Source organism: Daktulosphaira vitifoliae, unplaced genomic scaffold (assembly GCF_025091365.1).
Source record: "Daktulosphaira vitifoliae isolate Bord-2020 unplaced genomic scaffold, ASM2509136v1 Scaffold_1, whole genome shotgun sequence".
Classification (NCBI taxonomy): Eukaryota; Metazoa; Arthropoda; class Insecta; order Hemiptera; family Phylloxeridae; genus Daktulosphaira; species Daktulosphaira vitifoliae.
Window position 1 is genome coordinate 40,790,088 of NW_026099572.1, and position 26,562 is coordinate 40,816,649.

General features: G+C 28.8%; 1 protein-coding gene across 5 annotated transcripts; it reads right to left on the minus strand.

Annotated features, from left to right (window-relative positions):
* Positions 1 to 972: 972 nt before the first annotated feature.
* Positions 973 to 26,414, minus strand: LOC126894705 (proton-coupled amino acid transporter-like protein pathetic). 5 transcript variants are annotated; one of them, XM_050665901.1, is made up of 12 exons: positions 26,244 to 26,414; positions 25,971 to 26,166; positions 25,394 to 25,468; positions 10,394 to 10,479; positions 7,731 to 7,868; positions 7,525 to 7,675; positions 6,194 to 6,315; positions 6,017 to 6,101; positions 5,295 to 5,567; positions 5,052 to 5,230; positions 4,803 to 4,969; positions 973 to 4,082 (listed from the first exon to the last, which is right to left on the minus strand). In XM_050665901.1, the coding sequence occupies exons 2-12, from the start codon at positions 26,019 to 26,021 to the stop codon at positions 3,835 to 3,837; spliced, it is 1,575 nt and encodes a 524-aa protein (XP_050521858.1). In that variant the 5' UTR covers positions 26,022 to 26,166; positions 26,244 to 26,414; the 3' UTR covers positions 973 to 3,834. The 5 variants fall into 5 exon arrangements, with proteins under 5 accessions (XP_050521858.1, XP_050521857.1, XP_050521859.1 ...); XM_050665900.1 differs by having other exon boundaries at positions 25,388 to 25,468; XM_050665902.1 differs by lacking the exon at positions 25,394 to 25,468 and having other exon boundaries at positions 26,244 to 26,411.
* Between the last annotated feature and the right edge of the window lie 148 nt (positions 26,415 to 26,562).

Below are 26,562 nucleotides of genomic sequence, written 5' to 3' on the forward strand. Positions count from 1 at the left end.
TATTTGTTTGGATTCAAACAATATAAAATAGATAATATTTTTTTTTAATCAGATAATACTATACTTTTTTTATGATTAAGATCATCATTTACCACCATCACTGGTGAAAACATTTTTTTGTTTGCTTATCACATCAAAGATTTTGAAATGTGATGAGTCGTCATTAAAAAAAATATAATAATAAAGGAACTTTGCGGTACCAAATTATTAAAAACTGTATTACGTCGCCTAAAATGAAAAGGGTTTAGTGTAAAATAGATAATTTTTAAATTTTAATAGTTTTTAAAAATAATTTATTTATGGTTTAAAAAATGCGTAATAAATTTTATAATGTATTTATGAAAAACATTTTTTTAACAAGATTACGTTACAACCTTATCTATCTCAGGCGACAACTTCTTAAAGACATTGTGAAACTATTAAAAAACAACCCACCATAATATTAAACAACATGAAATGAAATAGCTAAATGACTAAATAACTATACAGTTATTTTCTAACTTCTAACTAATATTTATTTAATATAATAAATATCTTCATCTCCTTGGCTTTTATTCCAAATATTTAGGATGGGCTTTAATTTATGATTTGAGAGTTTTTTACTCGGCTGTCAACCTGACACAACTTTATTATGACTGAGGAGCAGCATAGGAAGGTAACGTGTATGTCACTGTTTAAGTTCCCGTCCAGAAACTATCAGCAAACAGCACAGCTGAACATCAGCGCTAAGATAGTGACTGATGATCTACTCAAGTTTGACATTTTTGAGGGTAAGTTAAAAAATACACAGATCATTTTTTCAAAATGTTATAATGAATCTTTTATTAGCATTCCTAAAACTAAATCTTATAGCTACTAAATAATTTTATTACATCACAGGTTTTTATTTAATTTTAATATTACACAAATCAAAACTTAGACTAAACAATAATTTTGTAGTTGAAATAAAATAAATAATTATGCCTGGTAGTAATTTATATCTGATAAATAATAATACAAAAAATAAAAATTAGTAAAAATGTATTTAAATGAATATAAGGATTAGTATTATTGTTTGACGTACAGGATGTTTATTCCAACATAACAAAATTCTATTTAATTTCATGGGTCTTCCACGGGTATACCTTTATTATAAATGTATGATTATAGTAATATATGTTTATTTAATAATTAAAAAACTATTTTCGTTCATCAAATAAATAAAAAAATTCTTAAAAAGAAAACACATTTATAAAATATAATAATGACATTTTAGTTTAAAAATAGATGATAGCTCAACATAAAAGTAAAACAAAAAAATATCTCAAGTAGTAGCAAACGATATCACTATTTTTATTTTATTTTGTATGATAAAAATAAGGAGTTGTGATAACATCCTTTAGTACATTTTATTATGTGAGTGTTTTATGATCTCAAAATGATTGATGCATTGATTAAAAACATTTATCTGATCAATTAATTTATTTGAAAGTATTATAGTATGTTTTAATTCTTCAAAAATTAAAAAATAGTTTCCGCCACCAATGAACTCGAATATATTTTTTAACTTCAACTGAAAGTGAAAAATACTAACCAAACATTTTCCATACAACAATTCAATTGATCGTAGCGTGACCTTTACAGTGTCGGCGCATACGAAATAAATCAATACTGTGTGTATTTTTTATAAGTCTAATATTAGAAAAAGTTGTGGCTATAAATAAAAGTTATTAAAAAATATATAGGGATTCAATTAATAGTATATGATCATTGAAGTTCAATTCATAAGTATAATCATACAAAAAGTAGAAATAAAGACACCGGTAACTAACAAGTGAATACTGTAAATAATATAATTACAGATACAACTATATCGATCTATACAGGTTCAGGCCCGTTGGGATTTTAGGTTTCGGAAGTTTCCCAGTGCTCCCTATGCCTCACATAGTAAATTGGTTGGGTTTGTTTCATAATTGTATTCCCGCGCCCTCTGATTGAAGCCAGTACGGGCCTGTATAGGCTTATACTTGTACATAGAAATATATAATTATATCTTCTAATATATTAATACATATCGTAAATCAAAATAATTATCATAAAAATATAATTTATCTTTTATAAAAAAATAATAGAAATATTAATGAATCCATAAAAGAGATGGTATAATTTTAACCGATTCTCGTTATCACTGCACTGATCTATTAAAAAATGCTCGAACAGTCGAAGATTTTAAAGTAATCTGTACATCAATCGAATACACAGTACATTATTTTGAATACGTAAATATTGAACACTTTTCTAAAGAGTAGCCACTTAGAGTTTTACATTAACAAAAGTATCTATTATTCGTAATAAAATACAAGAATATTCAGATACGCTAGATCACTAAAATCAACAACAATGGCGGATATGAATTGTAATATTTCAGTCTAAAAATAATTTATTATACATTACTTACATTGACCAATTAACTTAATGTTATTATCGACAATAATAAAATAATATTATATATTTTCACAATTACATTTTTTTAAAAACTACATCACAATTTTTTCATTTTAGTTTACTACCTATGGCTATAAATCAAATCAATTTTACAGACAAATATTGATGTACACTATTGATAATTATAATGTATTTTTGTTTAAGTAGATTGTGATTTTTTTTTATCAACAAGAGAATTTTCGCTCACATTAATATTTTTTCTCAACAACTAATTATTTTTATAGTTATCATTTTATGGACGGTCAATTATTAACTAGTATTAAATAAATACATTAAATACTTTTTGGGATTTTTCGTTTGCAAAAGTTTATTATGTGTATCTTACTTACTTACATGTAGTTGTTGTAAAATAACACATTACAAAGAATAAAAGTTTTATTTGTTAAAAACTGTTTTCGAAAAATATCAAATGAACATTTTTCCTTGTTTGACGATACTTTATAGTTATACGTAATTTTTTTTTTTTGAAATTATTATTTAACACATCAAATTATGCTCTAGTACAAAATTAAATTGATAAAAAAAATCGTCTCGTCTTTACTATGACATTTTATTGCCCCGAACAAAATAAATTCAGTTAGTTTTATAATCACTATTTTTATAGTAAAACGAAGTTTTTTATTTATTTTTAAAATTACCTATAGAATTATGTAATGCTATCGAAAAAATTATTATTCCATTATTTAAAATAAAAGTATAATTTATAAATGTTACAACAAAATTTTCAATAATAACTTAACATATTTAACATACCAATGAAGTGAAAAATATAATGTATTTTGTTAATGATAAATAATACGGTAAGTATAGTGTTGTATATTAAATTAGATACGGTTGAATGAAGTTTTAATATTAATAAAAAAAAAAAGACTGACTTGTTTTATGTTATGCCAAATAAAAAATTGAGGTTTTTTTTAGGAATTTGGTAAACCAGCTATTCTACTATCTTTTTAATTTACAATAATATGATATCTAACACATATTATACGATAAATACTAACTGAATTAAATATTGAGCAACGAAGATATCTGAAAATTTTTTATGAGTTCAAAAGTTTAAAATTAATTTATAGAATCACTACTTTACGGGTAGTGTTGTTAAATTACTTTGAACAGTTTTTAAATTTATAAGACATAACCTAAGTCGATAATTATTTTTTCAAATTCTCTGTTGCACCCTAGTAGTATATCAGTACAAAATAGTAATTATTGTCATTTTTTTTTTTCATTTTGTAAAAATCATTACTGGACTCTAAGATGTAGTTGACAACGCTAATATTGCTGTTCTGTCAGAATTGTTATGTCGCTGCCGTCATTTAGTATAATCATGATAAATTTCTTTGTTTGTGCTCAATGGCTCAACTCTTTCATGATATCAATTAAGCTACAATAGACACCCGTGACTAATCCTAGTATACCAAAAGCAATGATGGCCAAGTTCTTCCATAGTCGCCAATATAAAGTACCCATTCCTGGATCTTCCCAACATGTTACAAGATCTATACAGCTCGGTATTATCAAACCCAAGAACGACAGACACAGTGCTCCGACCAGTGATATGAATGGCCCAAGATTTGGAATGGCAATTGCAAGGCCAACTACAAAAAAAACATATAAATATATTACTTTGACTATTATTATTATTATAAAAGACAAGAACGAATGCTTCTTATTTAAAATACTTCTTTTTCAACAAAAAAATTTATCTTTTATAATAAAGAATTCATAAGATATTAACAGTGCTTTCCTATATGGAGGCTTGGGAGTATCTATTTCCCTTTATACAATGAGAAATGCCGATTTAGCAATTTCATCCTAACCGGTAAATATATCGTCTATAGTACTTTAAGTACAGAACAAAACAGTATTTTTATACTTGATTTTTTATATCATGTCATTTTTAGTTCATATTTTTTATTAAAATCGTCAAAAAGTAAATATAAAAAAATTTTTGATATAAAAATGCCAATTATGGAGTAAACCCTCTCAAAAAAATTTATGAACCGTCTCTGGATATTAAAATGTTTATTAACTAAATAAATAATTTAATCAAAGGTGTTCTGACTAAAAGCATACCCTTGGATTTCCATGTTTTATATTTTTGGGTAATAATCAATTACAATATAAATTTAGCAACTCCATTGGATTGAAGATTTAGACCTTTCAGTTTTTACGGATAGGCCGTTATATTATATTGAAAATACTTTTTTTGCCATTACAAAAGTAAATTGATAAAGAAATATGTCATGGACTATTTAACGTTAAATATTTATACGTATTTGTATATGTTTATATAAATATATATAATTTATATTTACCAGTGCCTATGACTAACAAAATTCTGAGCAAGTATTCGAAAATTACTGGATGAGATGTAAATCTATGTTTAGTAGATTTCCATACAATTTCAAATGGCACGTAGAATTGTAAGCTGTACGTGAGAAATATGGCAACAGCTATCATAACCTTCACGGATTGAGCTAATCTATAATAATACAAGTAAAAACGAACTTAATTAATTTATAAACAATAAAAATATAAGGTGAAATCGATTCGAGTAAAATTACATTTCATCCTGAGGAAGATTTAATGTAATACTAGCTTGAGTATCTTTGCCATATTTCATGTAGCCAAAGAGCCCCACGGTTGAATACAACACTACTACTATGGCCATACCGATGTTGAGTACACTGGGACATCCTATGAAGTGTTGAGGTGTTTTCATATTGTTCTCTAATGGCATCACCTGTAAAAAGTTAGCGATTAAAACACTAGTTAGTTAAATAACCGATTACAGTGGAAAAACTTACAACACCAATTCCTTCCAAAGCAAAGATAGCAGTACCAAAGAATAGTGGCCATTGATGCCAATCAGCCATGTACGGTAGTGATTTTGCTGATGGTACGTCTTGGAATACATACCAGAAGGTAATACACATACAAATACCAACCAAAAAGTTGGCAATCATGGAGAATGGTGCCAAGTATTTTAAATTTCGAATAAGATTCATAACAATAACTAATGGTAAGAGTAGTATCATGTACCATCTGACGTTCATTTCAAAAACGTAGATGTCCATCACCTAAAAAATTGTAAAAACTCATCATTGGAAATAATTATAATATTTAAAAACCTAGATATATATTACCATAAATTAAATGGTAACATGTATTTTTTAACTAGCTTATTAAATAGGAAATTATCAAATTATGAAAATGACTGGTCAACATCAAATTTTGGACTAGCATTTCAGAAGTTATTAACATTTTTATACCTGGGAGAGAGAAGGGTTGCGACCAAGAAATGTCTTTGAGAAATCGACCAGTCATTTACTTAATTGGTTTATTTTTTAATGTTGATATTTAAGTTGACACTTTAAATAGATGCAAGGGATTAATTAATAACCAATAAATCAAAAGATATATGAAACTAAAAAATACCAACAATAATTGTATTAACATAATTAATATTATAGGAAAAATCAAGTGGTTGGTGTTAAAAGAATCACTGAGTAAAAATTTCGATTCTCACCTGTTTTAAGTTTTGTGAAACAAATACAATATAAACACAGCAACAACCAAGTAAATCAATTGTTAGGAACGTATTAACGAGGCCTCTGGAAAATGAATAGAAAAAAATAATACATAAATATCAAGCTAATAAATATATATATATTAATTCATGTTATCAAATTATGAAAATTCTTACCTAAAAAGTCCAGAAAATTTTTGAAAAGCTGGAGGTCCTGCAAGAAAAGCAATTTCGGCGACGTCAGCAAAACCTAATGCAGGTACTTGCATTCTACGACATAACTTATGGGAACATTTAACCTAAAAATGAATTAATTTTATATGTATTCTTAAATATACATAAAATTAAATGATGGTTAATAAGAAGATCAATCAAACTTCAATAACATAATTATAATAAATAATATTTTATTAGTACTTGACTTAAAATTTCGAAATAACATTGTACATAGATGCTACAAGGAGAATTAGGGTGTATGTCTCTAGTTAAAAATTAAGACTTCTCTAAAACATAATTTATAAAATTATACATACAGGGAGATTCTTTTAACACTAGACACTCAGTTTCTCTTAAAATAATAACTTTTTTGTGAATTTTGTTGGTATTTGTTAGTTACATATGTTTTTCCATTTATCTATTTTTTTATGTTCATCCATTATGTCTTATAGGTGTGTCAATTTTATTATTTTTAATGAAAACATACATATTTAATTATCCTACAAAATAGAAAATTATATAATTAAGAAAACGTCTGGTTGATAACAACTTTTGGACTAGCATTTAAGATGTAAATAACATTTTTATACCCAAGCGGGGAGTAGGAGTGAAACAGGGAAATATCTAATATTAAAAATAGTAGTACTAGCGCCTTCAGTCAATACTTTGATTTGTTAATCAATTCTGAAATACTGGTCGAAAAGTTGTCATCGACTAGTCATTTTCTTAATTACATAATATTATAAATTAATTAAATATGTATGTTTTCATTAGAAAAAAAAAAGTTGAAACCCCTTTAAGACATAAGGAATGAACATAAAAAATATGTATTATAGATCAATAGAAAAACATATGTAACTTATAAAATCCAAAAAAGAAATTAAAAATAATATATATTATTTTAAGAGAAATCGAGTTACTAGCGTTAATGAATCAATCAGTATATATATACACATATACAATTAGTGATGTGCTCAGGAATTATCCAATGTGATGGAGCTTATATCATAAAAAATTTTATTAAAATTTTAGACGATTTTTATCTAAAAAATAGAATTAGCACAAACAATGGGGTAGCTTTTGGCTTTCTGGGTAAGCTACTGTTAATAGTAATGAAGTGTAGGAGGAAATGAATTTGATACCCTCAAAAGTGTTTTTTAGACGCACCTATAATTAATTGGCTTAGAATTATGAAAAAATAATAAACGGGATAATATTTTGAATTAAGTTGATGTAATAATATAAAAATTATAATTTTAAAGAAATTATTAAAATTGTGAAACATAACATACCAATATATGGACACAATATGTACAAACGAACCCAATAGTAGCAGTAGCAACAAGCCCAAATAACAAACCAGCATTAAGAAATGCTAAGGGCATAGCTAATATTCCTGTACCCAGACTTCCTTTTAACAGATGAATAAAGGTTTCCATATCTCTGAAATTAAATATAGTTTAGTAATTTATCATAAATAAAACTTGAATTTATTTACGTAGTAGGATGTTGGATTGTTCGATGGTCAAATGGATTGTAACCACCGAGTTCGGCATCTTTGCTGGTGCTTGATACCAATGGAAGAGTAGATCCATTGGTTTGGGTTACCGGTACACCATTTGATGAACATTTGTACCTATAAAGAACAGATTAAACTTCTATTAGCATTATTTTTAAAGTAAAGTAATTTTCATACTTTATCAATAAATATATGTTAAAATAAATAACAAATAATTTATATGTTTCACATAATCATTTTGTATTTTCTCTACTTAAAATATATATCCCATTAGAAGTACCTCAAAATTTACCATAAATCATATTCGCATAATCTTCTAAAAAAACCCATTTTTCAAATTAATTTCTTTGATAAAAACTAATCTAAACTAATAGTGCACAATTTTATTTTTGATAAACAAATAAAATATTTTCTTTAAAGATTTTTTAAAATTATATTTAAATAGTTGTAAATAAATAAAATTTATTATTAGAGATGTGGTTGTCATGATTTTTATTTTTAAATATGCGATTTAAAAAAGCCAGCACAATGTTGTGGTAAAATAGTTGTAATATCTGTAGATAATATGTGACAGTAATTTACATCACATCATAAAAAATGTATTAATGTTAATTTGTTAAAATCTACAATTATTTCTTTATTATAAATTTTACAATTGTCATGCTTTAACATATCACTCAAATATTACAGGCTCGTTTTATCACACACTATGCATAAGAAATCTATGAAATCATTTATTTAATTTTTGTTTTTATTTGATATAGGTTTTAATAATGCAGGCATACCTGAAATTATTAAAAAATTAAAACAACGTAATTTTTTGTTTTGGCGGTCGATTTCACGTAGTTGAGTAATTTTGTGAATATTTGTCATTAATTTTGTAGTACATCTTTAATCACTTTAATTTCATATAGGTTAAACATTTTCAAAAATTGAAAAAAAATGAATTTACATGCATGAGTGGCCTCTTTCAAACACTTCCTGTATGTAGGCTATTCATTATTTTTCAGAAAAAATCATACCAAAAGAAGCTATTGTTTCTAATATACTTTTTAGATTTCATTTGGATCAGTGTTTTAAAAGAAAGATGACATTAATCTTAAAATACAGAAAATAAATTTAAAAAAATGCTATTTTATTACAATAGCATAATTTTGAGATATTTTTTTAATTTCTAAAAAAGAGAAGATTTTTCAATTTTTTAAGGCTAGTGTTTCAACTATATTAAAATCGACGTACTTTTGACGTATTAATCATTATAGTCAATATAATGAGACTGAGAATTTTCATGGACAGACATAAATATATACACAAATCATAACCTTCTCAGCTTTGCATTGAAGCTAAAAGGATTTAAGAACCTAATTTAAAAATAGTTTTAACACTTATATTGCTCTTCAATATTTTTTTTATCGAATGTATAATATGATTATGTATATGGTAATGTCATTTATTTTACATAATATGTACTGAACTTTACTGAACTTTTTTTTCCAAATAAAAATATAGGCTCCATAAAGTTTAATCGTAGAATCCAAAAATGTTATAAGAGAATTGTTTAATAACTTTTAACTAATTATTTCATTAGATCATAGTAGTGATCAAAATCAAGCTTTTTATATTTCATATTTTTTTAATAACTTTTAATTTTTTTTTTATTTTACAGTTTAAAAAATTGAAAAACTTGATAGATTAGTTAATATTTTTTGGCATTATTAAATTAAATTTATACATTATAAGCAATCTTAGAAGATATTTATAAAATTACGAATTAAATATATTTAAATTTAAATACAATTCTGAACATTAGTAGACCTGTTGAAAAATCGACCATACAAAACATACATAAAATAATTTATATTTTTTAGCTTAATTATTAATAACTATTTACTAGAGGAGAATCATTATTACTAATTTAACATGTAAAAGGTTAAATTAACTATAACTGATCTATATATATATATATATAAAATTAATTTTATTCCTAAATTCCCCAATCCATTTTAAGCACATTTTTTTCAAACAGTTTGATAAACAAATCAACATTAAAATGTTTATATATTAATAAAATATATATGATATAATTAATTATTTCATAAATTAAAAATAAATATTTACAAATATTATTAACCACCATTAATTTTATTTTGACTAAATACATCATTAATAATTGTCATAGAACATGAACAAATTCATAATTAAATAAAAACAGCAAATAGAAATTGTAAAATGAATTTTCGAATCAAATTAAAAGTTCAACAATCTATTAATTTATTAAATTACTTCTGTCAATATTTTAATTTGTTATTTAAATAGACAAATATAACATAAAGATGAGTCCTAATGTAATAAAGAAATATATTTTTTATCGTATAGAAAATATTTCATAAGTCAACAAATATTGTACCATTAATGTTTATATATTAAGTTTCAATTTTATTTTTGTAATCTTCGAAATCGTGCTACTATTTAGGTAATTAATAAAATCAAAAGAACTTTTGATCATTTCTATGATATAATAGAATAAATAAACTAAAAAATACGTTTTTTTTTTTTGTAATTTAAAAAATGGTTTAAATAATATACGATTTTATATTAGTTAATACATACTAATTATTCTAATTAAATAATTATTTACATACTTTACGAGAACAAGATCTGCAACATCTGTTCGAATAGCTCCTTTCTTACCATTGTCTAATTCTGTAATAATTGGACGCATAGACCCCTAGAAATTAAACAATTTGGTCACTTGAAAGTTAAATTCATCATTAAAAATAATTAAAGTGTTCTCATTTAATTTATAATTTAGGAAAATAAAATGATTTTTTTCTAACAATTATTTTCTTTATTTAAAAATGTTTTACTAATGTAAATAAAAATAAATTATGTTAAATAAAAACAAATTAATTATTCTTATAAATATTGTACAGCTAAATAAGAATTAATCTAAAGCTAGTGAAGCAAAGTTATATATTCGTTCACACTATTAGTAATGAGACTATGTGAATTAATAACTATTCATAACTGTTTTTATTTAATTTTAAAACCAGTAAAGTTGTTTAAAATAAAATGGTAAAGGGTTGATTTACAGAATAATTAATTTAGCATTAACATAGAATATCATTAATTCTCATGCTACGCTAACTCAGACAACACAATAATTCCAAGTTCACATGCGATGATCATAATTGGCTTATTTTAATCTAATGTATGGAAATAAAATAATTTCTATCCTATTTATAGGTTAAGTTTTAGTTATACTGCAAATACTCTATGGTAAAAAATAAACTTAATAATGTATATTAGATATTTAAACAATATGTTGTTTAGCGAATCAAAAACATTGTGTTATATTATACAAATGAGTTCTTATTTAAATATAATTTATTTTTTTATACTATTTAAACATTTTTAGTAGAAATTATTACTTTGAATTTCATAGTTAGTCCAAATACTGTCCACTGACACAACAATCTTAAACGTAAGTACTATAAAGACTAAATTGATACTTCACTGTTTATTATTATTCTATTCATTACACATTTTCTTTATAGATAATAATTATCTTTACAATATATAATGTAATCTCTAACTTTCTAACTAAATGCTTGCGAATATATTAATGTTGTCTTATACCTAACAAGTAGTTAGAGAAATGATAAATTAATACTGAGACATAAACTAACGCAATTTAATTGTACTTCTAAATATGTAATTGATATTTTATCACTTAATAATAATTTTATATACCTATTAGTTCCCATTTTTTGAAATCAAAATTATAGTTCTAAATGTTATCAACTAATTAATTGCTAATCGCATATCACTGGCCACCTTTGTAATAATTTTATACCTATGAAACGATTAGCAGGCATACTTTGACGTAAGCGAACATGTCTTAGATTTATAAATGGCATAAAAAAATAATATTTGTGATTTTCATATAAATTAAATTATTTTTGTTTTGCCGTATCACGGAAATCAACATTTTAGAATAATAATATAGACAATAGCAACTGTTTCAATTTTATAGTTTTCACAGAACAAAAAAAAGGTAAATTATGCTGATAATTCGTGAACTAATTTGTAATTGTTTCATACATACAAAAACTTTAAAAAATGTGGAAAAAAAAAATTTTTAATCATAACTATATTATATTAAATATTCTTTTAAAATTTAACAATTTTTATTTAAACTGAAAATTTACGTTTGAACATAATTGGAGAACACAAATCAAATAATACAAACAAAATCTTTATTTTCGGATTTTTTTGATAATAGAAGTAAAATTTTGCCTCTGAGTGAAATTTAGTATTTTATTTTGTGCTATTCAACTTTCAAAAAAATATAAAATAAATATATTGACTTATTTATTTTAAATTTCTATTTAAATCTTTATGCATAAAATTTATCAATTGTTTTAATTCTACATTATTATTTTACTTATAAAGCCATTTTTTATTTTATTCTTATCAATTTAGAATATAAAACTAAATAAGTAAAAATTTACAAAATACTAAAAATAAAATGTTATTTTGCTAAAATAAAATTTCTTCCAACTTATTTCGTTACATGTCCTCATAGAGATTTTTAGTATTTGTACAGTACAATTATATATGTAAGAAATACATTATGAAGTTAAAATGTAGTGATGTTGTATTTAAAACGTAAATTTAAATCAAATGGTTCTAGACAACTAAAAATTAATAGCAATTACAAGTTGACAATATGTCTCAAGAATTAAAATTAATTACGACTCTATCTTTTTAAAAAGATACAATACAGTTTTTAATTAAAATTAATTCTTCAATTAATTAACATCTCTGACATTTAAATACGTTCCGAGCAAAAAATTAGTTTCGTGGTTTCTTTTTAAACGACTATTTAAACTTGCCATAGTGCGTAATTATATGTTTTAGTTAAATTTTTCATTGTACACTGTAATTGATGTAGATTTTGAAAAAAATGATTTGTTAAATAAATTTATGAAATAAGTTGTTGGCTAATATTACTATAATTTTTCCAACATTTATCTCTAATATTTTAAATGAAAATGAGTAAAGTTAATTTATTTTCAACAAATGTTACGATATTAATCAGCATAATCATAACAATAATATTCTTATTACTCCCAGATATTAATACAAATATATATATATATAAGTTTTATCTAATTTTACAAGACATGTTTAATTTTTTATAACCGTAACTTTTTTTACACTTTGAGTTATTGTAATTTTTTGTGATATTTTTTTTATTTATTAGATTTACGTTTTATTTAATAAAAAATGTTTAAGGGATTTTTTAATGTAATTTGAAGATTTGGCCTAGATACTAGTTTTGGCCACCGCCGAAACTAGTAATTAGCATTTTATTAAACTCTTGGCATTTGTACTCAATTAATTTAACTTTTACGTTACTTATTATTTTTTATTTTTTAATTTATTTAGCCTTTTTTTGTTTGATCAAGAACACATTGGGTCTTAGTATGTAAGTATTTGGTTATTTTTACAGGTTTTCCTGTCTTCAGTGCCGACATTAGGTATGATTGACACCTAAGACGGAACAGTGTGTTAAAATGTAAAGGACAATGTTTCATGATACTTTTAGGACGTTTATTATACGTCAATTAAAAAATGAGGTAATATATTTTTTTTACAAGGCACCAAAGTAATACATGCAAGAGGCGCTGAAATGCCTAAAGCCGTCACTACCAATCATTAAGTTGCTTACTTAGGAGGAATTGAAAAAAGAAGCTATATTATATTGATTATTGTACTTCACTATATTATAATGTTTAATAGAAAGTATATCGGTACATAATTTTATTCCATTCTATTACAAGTAGAATTATGATTCATATATGCGCATTTTCAATGTTTATTCAAATGGCAAATGCCAATTTATAATTGCAAATTTTGTATGTTATACAATATTACTGATCATTAAATAAATCAAATAGATAAAGGTAACGCAAAATGAAACATTTTAATTGTTTAATATATAAATGCCTATGAAAAATGTTTTGGTGTCAAGAACACAAGTTCTATATATCGAGACTCATAAAATGTAACACAACCATTATGATTTTTTTATATGAACAATTGCGTTTTACGATAGTTATAAATTAGTCGTTTATTTGTTCAGGTGTTTATAGATAATTAAATAAAAGAATTAATGTAGCAAAATTCACTGACACAGCAAGTTCAAAGTAATTTTATTAGAGGGGATTAAAGAATCCATTGATATGTAATAGTTATTCACTTCAACATTTTATGGGAAATAAATTTACACACATTATGTAATGGTTATTTTAATAATTATACTAAATAATTTACCTATACTTGGTTTTAACAATTTTATTTTGTTCGAATTCGATGTTATTAATGAGTGTCAACCAAAAATCTATTCATGAAAGACTTTTTTTTTTTTTGCTGTATGTATTATATTATTCAGTACTTTAATTATGTAACATTAATAATTCTTATGTATATATAATTCTACGCAAACTTGTACCAAAATAAATATTACAATTATCAACTAAATTTAAAAAAATTAAGTATTTAAATTTATCTATTCGCATTATACATGTAAATCACAAAACGTGTTTTTTTCGTAAAATATTGTTATAATTGAATTAGATATTATTTTTCGAGAAGATTTATACATTTATAATAATGCTTATCTATGTTTTCAAAAAATATATAAGATTTTTAGGTTTGGGGGTATGGGTAGATAATGACCTATTCCTCTCAAAATTCCCATTTTGCAAAATAGTTCATAATACCTCACTGATATTGGTTAATGAAGTTGACTACAAACGATTATCCAGTTTCATACAAGTAAATCTTGCGTGCTGATAATGAAAGAACATTTTAAATATTATTATAGGTTCGATTTGAACAGCATTTTTGGTGGACCTCACATGATTTCTCCCCTCTTTAAAAATATTTTCATATAAATTTATATGTAATATTTTTTTTTTGAGGGAAAGGTTACGACAGAATTAGAATGAGAATAAGTGTCCTCTCCCAGATTGGACCTAAGAATATTATATATTCTTTTTACACTTCTTTATGACATGAAATATTAAACATTAATGAGACATTTTATTATAGACAATATATTTTTATTTTGACTAATATAATTTGTTTGAAACGTCACAAAATTTACACACGAGACTAATAAACCTTGAGAATATTTCGTACTTTGAACTTTACAAAAACAACTCCAATAATAATATTAATATTCAGATTAACGGGTCATTTGGTTTTATGAAAATTAAATGATTGTTGTGTGTAATGCTATTCTTATATCATAGATATAGATAAGAATAGTATCTTCGATCACACGTTTGATCTAAATGTCTATATTAAAAAAAAAATGTACAGTTAATTTAATTTAAATATATAAGACCTAATTACTATACTTAGAGACCATTTCGATCCACGATTTGTAAGCAATTTTTTACATCTTTAATGTAGAGTTATCAGTAAATTTATTAATCGAAGACATTGTTCATTAATGTTTTTACAAGTTTTTAATTCAAAATAAAATCTATTAGAGTAAAATCTTAAATTACACAATCTAAAATTTCAGTTCTTCAGTCAACTTGTCCAGCATGTCTATTGACCAGAGCTACTGTAATACCAAAATAATGTCTATTTTAATATTACAATGACTCATGTAACTTCTATTGTTTTCTTTGGTTAAATTTATCAAACCGTTTATTTTGAAACCTGTTAATTAAAAAAATTGTTGAAAATTTCAGATGAATCATTTTTAACAAACCTGTTACAAAACACGACTAGCTGTACTAATTGGTATTCAGTAAGTGTATTACGCTCAATGGTAGCAACTAAACGACAACAAAAAATGTTTATTATAATTAGAAAACGATATATGTCATTGTAGTATTAATAGACATATAAACCTCAAATCGAATACCGCGGAAAAATATGTTGCGCTGAAAATGAAAAAATGTTTTTCGTCTTGACTTGTTGCAATTGTGATCAATACCAACGATTAATAGTTATAATTTTATCATAGTTGCTTGTTACTTAGTTACAAACAGGAGATCTTAACATACCCAACAACAATTTATTTACTTTTTAAAAGAAGAAAGCAAAGCTTATCTTAGTCGCGAATATTAACGATTGGTATGTTTTCGGCAGGGGGTCCATGGAATGAGGTAATCAACCGATTTATTAACTAAACATATTTAATTTAAACTAGCAGTGGTGTATAGGGGCGAAGTTCTCTACTTCTCTGAATTTTTTAAGTTATTGAACAACCCACTCATAACAAATTGCTCAATACGCTTTTGGTGTAAACATATTCCTAATTATTTTATTTAATTGAAGTTGTGTATTTGATAAATAAAGCTTACAAATGAAGTATTAACAAAATGTTTGTTTTAAAAATGTAGATCTCTTTCAAAGGTGTCAATTCCGCTTAGTATTATTTCGTTAATCCTATCACGTACTTTTAAGATTTTAATCAAGAAAATTTCCCCGTGTATTTTGTCATAGATATTAAACCTCTAAGTTCAAGCCAATGATTTACTATAAAAAAATAACAATGAGCAGTAAACTTTAACCGAGGCACCTACTCAAGTTTTAATGAAAGGTCTGGATAAAGTTTTGATAGAAACAAGGTATGGCAAAGCTGAGAATGTTTATCAGAGTTTTTCAAGGTTGCACGTATCAGAATCGCCAAAGTTTCGGTAAACTGAAAAACAGAATAGGAGAGCGTCGAAGAGGATGGCCGTGCACGACATTCGCGCGTTATGAAATTTAGTTAAACATTTCGTAGAAATAATTGTATCGAAACATAATGGACACCGTTAATGGTTACTACTAACGCGCATTTTATCATTTTTACGTTTCCATTTATCGCGTCCGTATAACCGAAACACCGTGTATCGTTAAAACGATGACGTGTACAGACATGAAAACACTACAAATTTTCGTTTTTTCAATTTTGTTAGATGATAAATCACTAATTGTATTAATGACGCCCGTGTAAGACTGATGAAACAAAACAATATTGTCTTGAAAAAGATCACTATAATTTTGACACGAATGCGCCGAATTGCCTGTCGCGGCAGTGCCTTCCAACAACTTAATATGGCGATGGCGTAGAAGATACGCAGAACACTGTGCATGGAACTCGCACATAAACGTCTACGCTTAGAGTTTGGTTCGACTGGCTCGTGTGTCAGATAATACATTATTGTTTGCTTATTTTGTATACCGTGAGAAAGGCGCACACAGGTACAAGGAAATGCGCATAATGTAATAATATTCTGCAAGGAATATACGCCAGCGGCAATAGTTGGCATTTGGCGAATAACCCGTCGGGTATATATGTTTTTTTAACGTGCTATACAGCCACCGTAGATTATGCGGTCGCGTATATTATTTTATGTATGTACAGACGTGCCCACACGGGTCGCATTCAAAACGAGAAATGGAATACGCGAATATCACGCTTTGTGCACGTGCTCGGTGCGCGCAACTCGGGAGAGTGAACACAATCAGAAAGCAACCGGCTCTAGGTCGTGACGTAGTAGCTGGTCGCTGCGGCTACGGCATGGGGCGGCTGACGGAATGTAGTTTTCGAAAGTGTGGNGCAAAAAAAAAAAAAAAAAAAAAAAAAAATTAAAAGAAGAATATTACACTACTGTTGATTATTCATCGCTCCATTGTTGTATGCGTTGCCCATTGAGTTGACTTTTCACAAAAAATAATGAACACACTACAAATTTACACTCGTCCATAACCAAGGACAATAAACCCTAAACACCGTTGGCACATAAAAATGGAATTGTATAACTAGGTATGAAAAGTTTTGTTGATAGCCACTGACAATAATATTATTATTTTTGAATTGCGATATCGATCGACCGCCAACGCGTTTTGGTCACGACCGGGTCAGACTGGTACCAGATTTAGCTACCGACGATTTATATTTAGAAGTGTAATTTCGATAGCGTGCACGTTGTCCCTTCGTTATCAATGCCACTGGGAGGTCGCGATCGATTTGTTCGTTGAGGTTTTCAGTTGTGTGGATAAGGTGGTCAGTCAACCCGTACAACGTGGTCGGTTTGTTACAACAATATTTCTACAAAAAACTCCAACGATGATGCCATCGGATTGCTACTGGTTTCCTGTGTGGACAGTGACAACGACCGCGTACGTGTTGTGCAATTAATCGATATATTTGGCGGCAGTCTACAAGGGTATGACGCACGTCCACACCAGCAGTGGTAGTAATGCGATGGCGTTGGTGTAAAGCTCTATGTGTGGTTAGAATCGAGCAAGGAGCACGAAATTGGATGTTTTACAACCAGCCTACGCAACTTGCCAAAACTTATGACGTACAAAACCATTCTGTTACATTAACGTAAATATTCACAGAAACTGTTAGGTATGAAGACACTTTAGTGAAGAGATATTCTCTACTCTTACTAATTATAATATATAATCTAATATGTATAATCTGAAATGTATATTCTAATACAATTATAATCTAATCATACAAAGCTTTTACTGTCGTTCTGATGTGTATTAAATACATTAATTTATACATGAAACACCACAGTTGACAGTTATAATAACTGTCGACTAAGATGAGATAAGACGCAACGCATTGGAGTGTTGTCTCTTCCCAGTGAATGGGATTCAACGAAGAATTACTGATTTTGAATCAAACAGAATTTTTGTGTAGAGCTTAGGATATAGTGTTATGGGTATATAGGGATATATGTTTTCCGCGGTTTAACAATCCATGACTAGAGTTTTAATATTTAGTCAATACTTCTATTAAAATGTTAGCAAACAACATGCAACAAATATACACTTTTGGTCAATAAACACACTGTCAAGTTCACCAATGCCGACTTTAGGATATAGTTTATATACATTAGTGTCTATTGACCGTCTACTGTAGTAATTGAGTATTTGCTTATAATAATCATCGGGCAACTTTGTACAATGTTATCATTATCGGTACATCGTTATTGCTTGAACGTTCATTAATTTTTAATGGCCAAGTGTCGAAGATCCGAGCAAACATATTATTTCGCGAAACAGAAAATGATTTTGAATAGGTAAACACACATGAGCTTATACTGTCGGACCATTAAATGTCGCAAATTTAATTCGTCTGAAATACGACTATCGTTAATCTGAGCTTAGAACGTGTTGAAAATGTGCAACGGATTAGCGGTCACCTGCAAATCGTTTCATTATGAGTACGTTAAGAACAACTATTCGTAGGCAAAAGCAAAATACAAACACTCATCGCAAGCTCGTTGCGGAGTATCGTGTAAACGGTTTTGATAAGTGAGAAGTATCCATTGGAAATTAGTATAGAAGTTTTCATCTGTCCTAAACATCAATAATGTCGAGTTTACGTTAATTAAACGTTTTATTAAAATAAACAATATTATCATTGTGACATTATTTATAGCATAGAATTATTGATAGCGTCTGACGAGTGAAGGTTTAAGTGTTCCCGTTTCCTGCAATCTTCGCGAAATTGCGTCAGAACTGTTGCACTTACATAAAGTGTACATTCTTATCGCCGGTAATACATAATAATCACGTAACGAACTATTTATAATAGGTTCGTATGGTTTTAACGGTATTGAAAATAGTAACTGATACGGTTTTTTCTAATCGCTCGCGGTCAGAAAAAAAATCAGCAATGACCGACCTTTTGCACGAGATACATGACTTTAAACACACGCTCCGAGCATGCCGCTAATCATTCGTGTCGTCAACTGTGCCATAAACAATGAATAATTAAGTAGACATGCCTAAAACACGTTACTTAGCCATCGATGTATCATATAACCTTTAACAGCGCAAAGACTTTTACCTGAGCGACGAACTCGAAAGAAAAACTAACCGAATTGCCTTTATTTAAAAAATTAAATAGATACATTACATAATAAAATATTTTTATCTTTTCGCACAACATTGATGTCAAAACGAAGCCGACATTTTTTCATAGAAACCCCGTTTATGCATAATAAAGAAAAAATCATCATAAAAACTTAGAGGAGTTATTCACATCATGAACCCATTTACAAATCGGCATATCATAAGCGATTTTATTTCACATTTAATTCTAATTAAATTTTTTTTTTTTGAATCTCATGTGACCAAACTCTACGAGGTAAAAAAATAAAACGCACGAAAAAAAATAATTATATTCTGTGGTCAAATTTATCAGAAACACGTAAATGTGTTAAATTTTATCGTGAAAATTCTTATTAAGTTTTAATATATGAGACTGTAGCGGCATTCGTAAATCTGTGTTTCTTTAAAACTCATAGGAGCAAATGTGCAATTTTGCAGAGAACTGACATTTTAGTTCTTATCTTACAAACAAAAATTATGTGATCCGAAAAAACGAAATTGTATAATAACAAAAGTCCTCTACTAGCTACAAACATTATTATTTATGGACAACTAATATCTCATATAATAAACTTGTGGCTTTCTCACCTCTGGCAACTATCACGAGTATATATTGTACAATAGTTAGTCGTTTTTAGTAAAGCATAAGATAACTGATTGTACTGGTTTATAATTATTAAGATTTTGCAATAAGCGGAATTCTCCTTGATCATTTTACGCAGACACCAACCGATAAATTATAATTTGCGAAAGTGTAAAAATCAAAAAATACGAACACGTGAACGTAAATATATTTCGAGTGTGTGTACACGTGATCATCAATAGATAATATTCATGACAAATAATTACTGGCATGCTGGAAAAACGATTGTTACGCAACATTCTCTAAAATAGTCAAATAAAAAGATAGTGATGTGAGTCATAGTGAAGACTATTTAAGTAAATGCCATAATAGTCGTGGCACTTGTCTCACACAAAATCTGAAGTATTTGTTTCGCGTTATGATTTTATGTTATCGCCTTTGAGTCCGGTGCGATATAATTCCATCAATTACATGCGCACGAGACTCTAACAGCTTAGTCAACAATAATTATGTTTTAGCCTTCGTGTTAAAATTTCAAATTCGTTTATCAATTATATGTTTTTTATTGTACGCTATCTAAATTAATGGCGTTATTATTACTTAGGATATCTAGTAGTTTATTTTAAGTACACGGTGATAAAATAAAAGACACGTATTACAATTAAATGACTCGGGTCGCAAAATAAACGTAAGCCGACGGAGAAGAAGAAATAATATTAAAATTATACCATATTAGTAAAAAGTAAAAAATCATATCGTTTAGAAAAAAAAATGTGCCAATTCAAAAGGAAATGTATCTACGTCCTAGAAAATTTTTATGGTAAAAAAATTATTCTTTCTTGAACGTTTAAATCAATGTAAACGTACCGCTTGTAAATAAAATTAATCATAGAAACCTGCAGAGCTTTTTACATCATTGTTCGTACCTAGTAATATTCGTTTTAAAAGTACTCGTAAGGTGTAGGAATGGGCAATTTGTCTGTTTAGTCATTTGACAACTCGTTAAGCATATATTTACAACATCATGTGATGTTCACTCGCATGACTCCGGGAAAATATATTTTGGATATCCCCTTCGTTTCATCTGTCAACATCGCGTTTGTTAAAAAAATATAATTTCCATACAACTTGGCACCAAGTGGAGTACTAACTTTTTCAAGTTCGCACAATGTCGTTTTTTTATGAATGTATCATTAATTATAACATTCTATAATGTTTTAACCTAGTTTTTCGAGTTAAATAAATGACCTAAAAAACAACGAGCAGAGCATGCACCATGAACGCACAGGATACTTTTTGTTTTCGTTTGGCGCCCACGACTGTTCAGTTGTCCCACAGGAATGTTACCACATTGGGTAAGCCAAGCGGCCAAATAATTTACACGTTTGTACTTAATTTATCGCATGACAAGCGCAGTTTTTTTCTGCGTGAAAAATGTCCACTGCGCCTTGCGACAATTACTCTTTAAAAGTACGAGTAGATTCGATTAATCGAAAAACTGTTCTCTTCGGTGTAAAGACAATAAAATGGGTTCCTTAGTCATAACAGTGTTACAACTAATGTGCATATTGCGCACTCGAAAAACTGTGGTAACGTCAGAGTAATTGCCACACCAGTTGTTGACAAAAATAGGTGACAAACAACTACTCGACGAATTATTCTCGTCTGAGGATTTCTGAAAAAGGCAAACAACATGCTAAGCGGCAGGTACACTCGAAAGAAAACCTCGTTTTGAACTGGTAGTCAAGTAATAATTATTGTCAGTCGATTACTCGATTGACGAAATCGATTGTTGAATTGTTCGCAGTGCGCGTACAATAATAATAACCGTTTGTAGGACCGAACGAAGAAACGAGAATCGTTAAAAATGGTAATAGATCTACTCGGAGAAGAATATGCTGTTGGAAGCCAGGCGGACACCATCGATGGTATTATAAGTGCGAATGATTATTATTGTTCGAAACAACGTGTTGTACAATAAAGAATAGATTATTGAGTGAGATGCTGTTGGCGGCGGATGAGCTCGACTCGAAAAGAATGTTTGCGTGTTTCGTGAACAAAAACTATCGAGTTAACTCGACCACGAGTCCGTCGCGTGTCCAAATCATTCAGAGTTCCATTCATGATAACCCGAAATGCGTGATCAACGACCGGTCATAATTAATTGAAGCAATGGTCATTCGGTAATAACTCACGCCAGTGTTGGTATATTCCAACGAATTACCCGGTCGAGTGAGTTGTTCTAGCGAAAACGAGTAAAACATTCGCTGGACGAGTTCACTTTCTATTTTCTAATGACGGCAGAAATTTATGTCAACGCCAACAGTTTATTTTTTTTTTTGGAAAAAACGATCAACATACCGCCGCGCACTGCGCGTTGGGTCTCTGTGGTCGATAACCGACAAATTCGGTAGCTACTAAGTTATGTAAGCCTATTAGTTGTCAGCCGACAGCACTCGTTCGACAAGAGCACTCCCATGAAATAATCGATGCAATTTTATTTGTGCGAGACCCCAGAAAAAGGTTATATTTCAGCGTTGTTCGCTCTAAAATGTTCAGAAGTAGTTTGTACGACTGCCGATTAGATGCCAGCGGATGCTAAATTTATAATTCGTCGGTAGGTGTACGACGCAACGGCGACGAACGAGAGAGACGGATGAAGAAACGCACTCATGACGCTCGTGTTTGACATTCAGATATTCAATGTTTAGATGTTCTAATGTTCGTTTTATTTATAAAAAGTCTGTCCGACCTTACCGGGTTGAGACGCAAAAAAATCATTATGTCGCCAATATTATGACTGCCGCCGTACTGAAATTGCTCGTTTTTACAAATGGCTATTGTTGTTGTTATTTCTATTCATTCGTAAAAATATTATACACCGCGACTCGTTGGACACAAGATCGCGCCGTTTAAATGTGGTCAAAATCTAACCGAAGCGACATCCATTCATCTGTTCAACCGTTTCTATGCAGTTGACAAGACCCTTGTCCTTAAGGGTAGATAAACGTCAAAGGTGATTTACCGGACCTCTATTTTTCCCTACCGAAAAGTCCAAGGAAAATTGGTCTTTGTGAACGTATTACTGAAAACTCTTCCCCGTCAAAGCATTTCGTCGAAAGTAATTAATTGATTGTATATCAATTTTATACGGGAAATATTTACAGAATAGGAGTACCGATCTCGAATGTAAAAGGTATTCAAAAACAGACTGTCAAAAGTAATTGGGCGTTATAAGGAAATCGTCTTTATTAAAAAAAAAAAATTAATTAACGGTAAAAATAATTCACGCGAACGTGATGATTATTTTTAAGTAGGTTAACGTGTAATAAGTAAATTTTCAATATTTAAAATTGTTTAAATTCCGCGCGTTATATATTTTGCAAAGTAACCTAATAAATAAAAATGTTGACCTGGTAAAAAAATGAAAACTAAAAGGTATTCACATTTAAGTCGTTAGGATTATCATGTTACTCTAATGGGGTAAAAATCGATTAGCTACCGTCATCATGTTGGGTAGGAAAATGCGTTAGTAAAGTCTATAAAGCATAGCCATTGAACTTGATACGTTTTTGTAGGCACAATGTAAATCAATACACTAATTATATACAGTTTAGGAACGCACATGCCGATGGTGGCGATGGAACCAGTGGGAATACAGTGCACATTAACATATTTTATTTTTTTAGTGTGTGCAAACATTAAACCCGCTATAGATTTTCCACGGGGAATTCAATGCCATTAATTATAATAAATGTATACACATTTTAAATCAATATTTAAATAATAAGCACAGTGAATAATAATTTATTTTTACGGCCATTAAACTCGTTTATATTTAACAATTAATTCAAACGTCAGACAAAACGTTGAATTTAGTTCGGGTGGATTTAATTTGTTAATTATACGAACGTAAAGAATTATTACTTGATCGGTTTATTAGGGAAAATATTTTTAATTGATCACGAAATACAGCCAAAATGGTATTGTAGCTTTATTGTAGTGTTCGTCGATTGTCTGTACTTAACGTTTTTTAACTAATTACATGCCCTGGCCTACTAAATATAAAGCCCTAATTTTTCAAGTTTAATTTCTGTGATGTTTTCTATACAGTAAAATATAATAGACAGGAAATGAGTAAAACATGTAATGATAATCATGCACGTTTACATATAGTCTATAGGTAATAGTTCTCTACATTGTGTACACATCCAACTTCCAAGTAACGAATGGATAAAACTTGGAAAACAGCAACAAAACAAACAAAGAGACAGTTTTATCAGATAAAAGAAAAATAATTCTAACATGACATTACCGATACTCTATCAGCTATTTGACTACACGAATTTTTATTAAAGGTACGCGTTTAGTAGACGATTTATTTGTTTAGTTGTTGTTTATATACTATTTGCGTGCAAATTTTTATTAAAATAAAACTAGTGGGTGGTGACAGTAAAAAAAAAATGCTCTTCAATGAAAATGTGATGTTGGAACAGTTTGGTATGTTTTAATGTGTTCAATATTTGCTCAGATGTGAAAACTGTTATACCAATTTCGAATATATTGAACCTACAGACTTCATTACCAACAAAGACATCGTTTTATAGGACTTTGGTGTGTTAAATGCCGTTGGTCGTTAACGCACATTAACCATAGAAGTGTGTGTGTGTGTGTGTTAAGATATATGTATGTATACGGAGTGTACATTATGCGTGAATAACTCGCGTGTTAATATTAATATCAACAATAGTAACTAAAACACTCATAGGGTTTTGTTATTTTTATAATTATGTTATAAACACAAGACTAAAAACAAGTAATGAGGCGGTTGAAAAATGTATGTATTTGTTGTAAAATAATAATACAAGTGTTGCCCTATAGGAACACATTGTACACACATATATATATATATATATGTATATATATGGAAAGCACAATACACACTTTATGGTGACATGCCAACAAATAAGCGCTCATGCATTTAAATATATAGAAGAGTACATCATAGAGCGTATTTCAGCTTGGATAACAAACGTATTAGATATTTTTTACGTTAAAAAAGAAAATAATACAGCAATATTATTATTATAATGGTTTTAGATTTCCAAAGCATACATACGCACACCTGCAGTTTTCTGTCATCATTGTCGAATGTCTGGAGAATTATATCTTCGGCCGAGACAGGTATACCCACCCCGACCTGAAAATTGGCAAGCGTGTCAAGAAAAAGCCATACCACCAATATAAAATAAAATAAAAATTTAAGGACAGTGAAAACCTATAATATTTACTAAATCATCATTTTTATCGTGTTATGTAAAAACCACGTGTTCATATTGATACACACTGAGAACCATTGAACCGCGTATGCTTAATGTGTGCCAGTCTGCGGTGTCGGGTAACAGAGTGTTAGATATCATCTGGACAACACGTGATAGATCCCTAAGTTCAACTCCAGGACCAGAGACGTGCGACTAAGAGAAAACCCCCAGAAACGATCGCGAACACCGTCAAACATATTTTTTAACAGGAATGCGGCGGATTTCAACAAGAAGATATCAGTGTAAACGACGGTAATTGCAAATTTAAATAATAAAAAGTACGATAATAAATAAAAGTTAATGACATAGCTGTGGAACCAACAACATTAACTTTAACATTAATATCAACAATTTGAAGTGAATAACTTTAGCGAGACTTACCGTCGATTTCATAGGCACTCCGTCTCCGACGGCGGCGAAATGATGCGACATAATGATGCGTCGGTCTTGGGTAGCCCTGTTCGTGCTGTGCTGCAGTGCAGTGACTGTCTGTGTGCAAGTGTTTGGGTGCCGTGGCTACGAATGATTTCTGTAGTTATTAGCCGGTGGAGGTGATGCCGAAGTTATGTGTTGCACGCTAAACACGATTAGAATTTAAGAAAATAATTAATTGTGTCACCGGCACTTGTTGATTGCGGTGATTGCGATTCGTACCTATTTATACTATGTATGTTATTTAATCGTGATATGACTGATGGTGGTGCTGCTCCAGTCAGTGTGTGGCATGCGCGTCGTGCGCGAGATGTAACGGCGTTCTGAGGGACGATGGTGCGTCGTGCAGAACGGTCCGCTATGAACTGCTGTGGTTGTCGCTCCGGCGCAGACACGGCTGCCGCCGCCACCGCTGTAGAAGCCCGCGCGCGTGGTGGTCCGGTGGGCCACGCCTAGTCGCTCCGACGTAGCGGTGCAAAATTTACACTGAAAAAAAAAAACGCTAATAATAATCATAACGAAAAAGCATCTCCAAAATTGA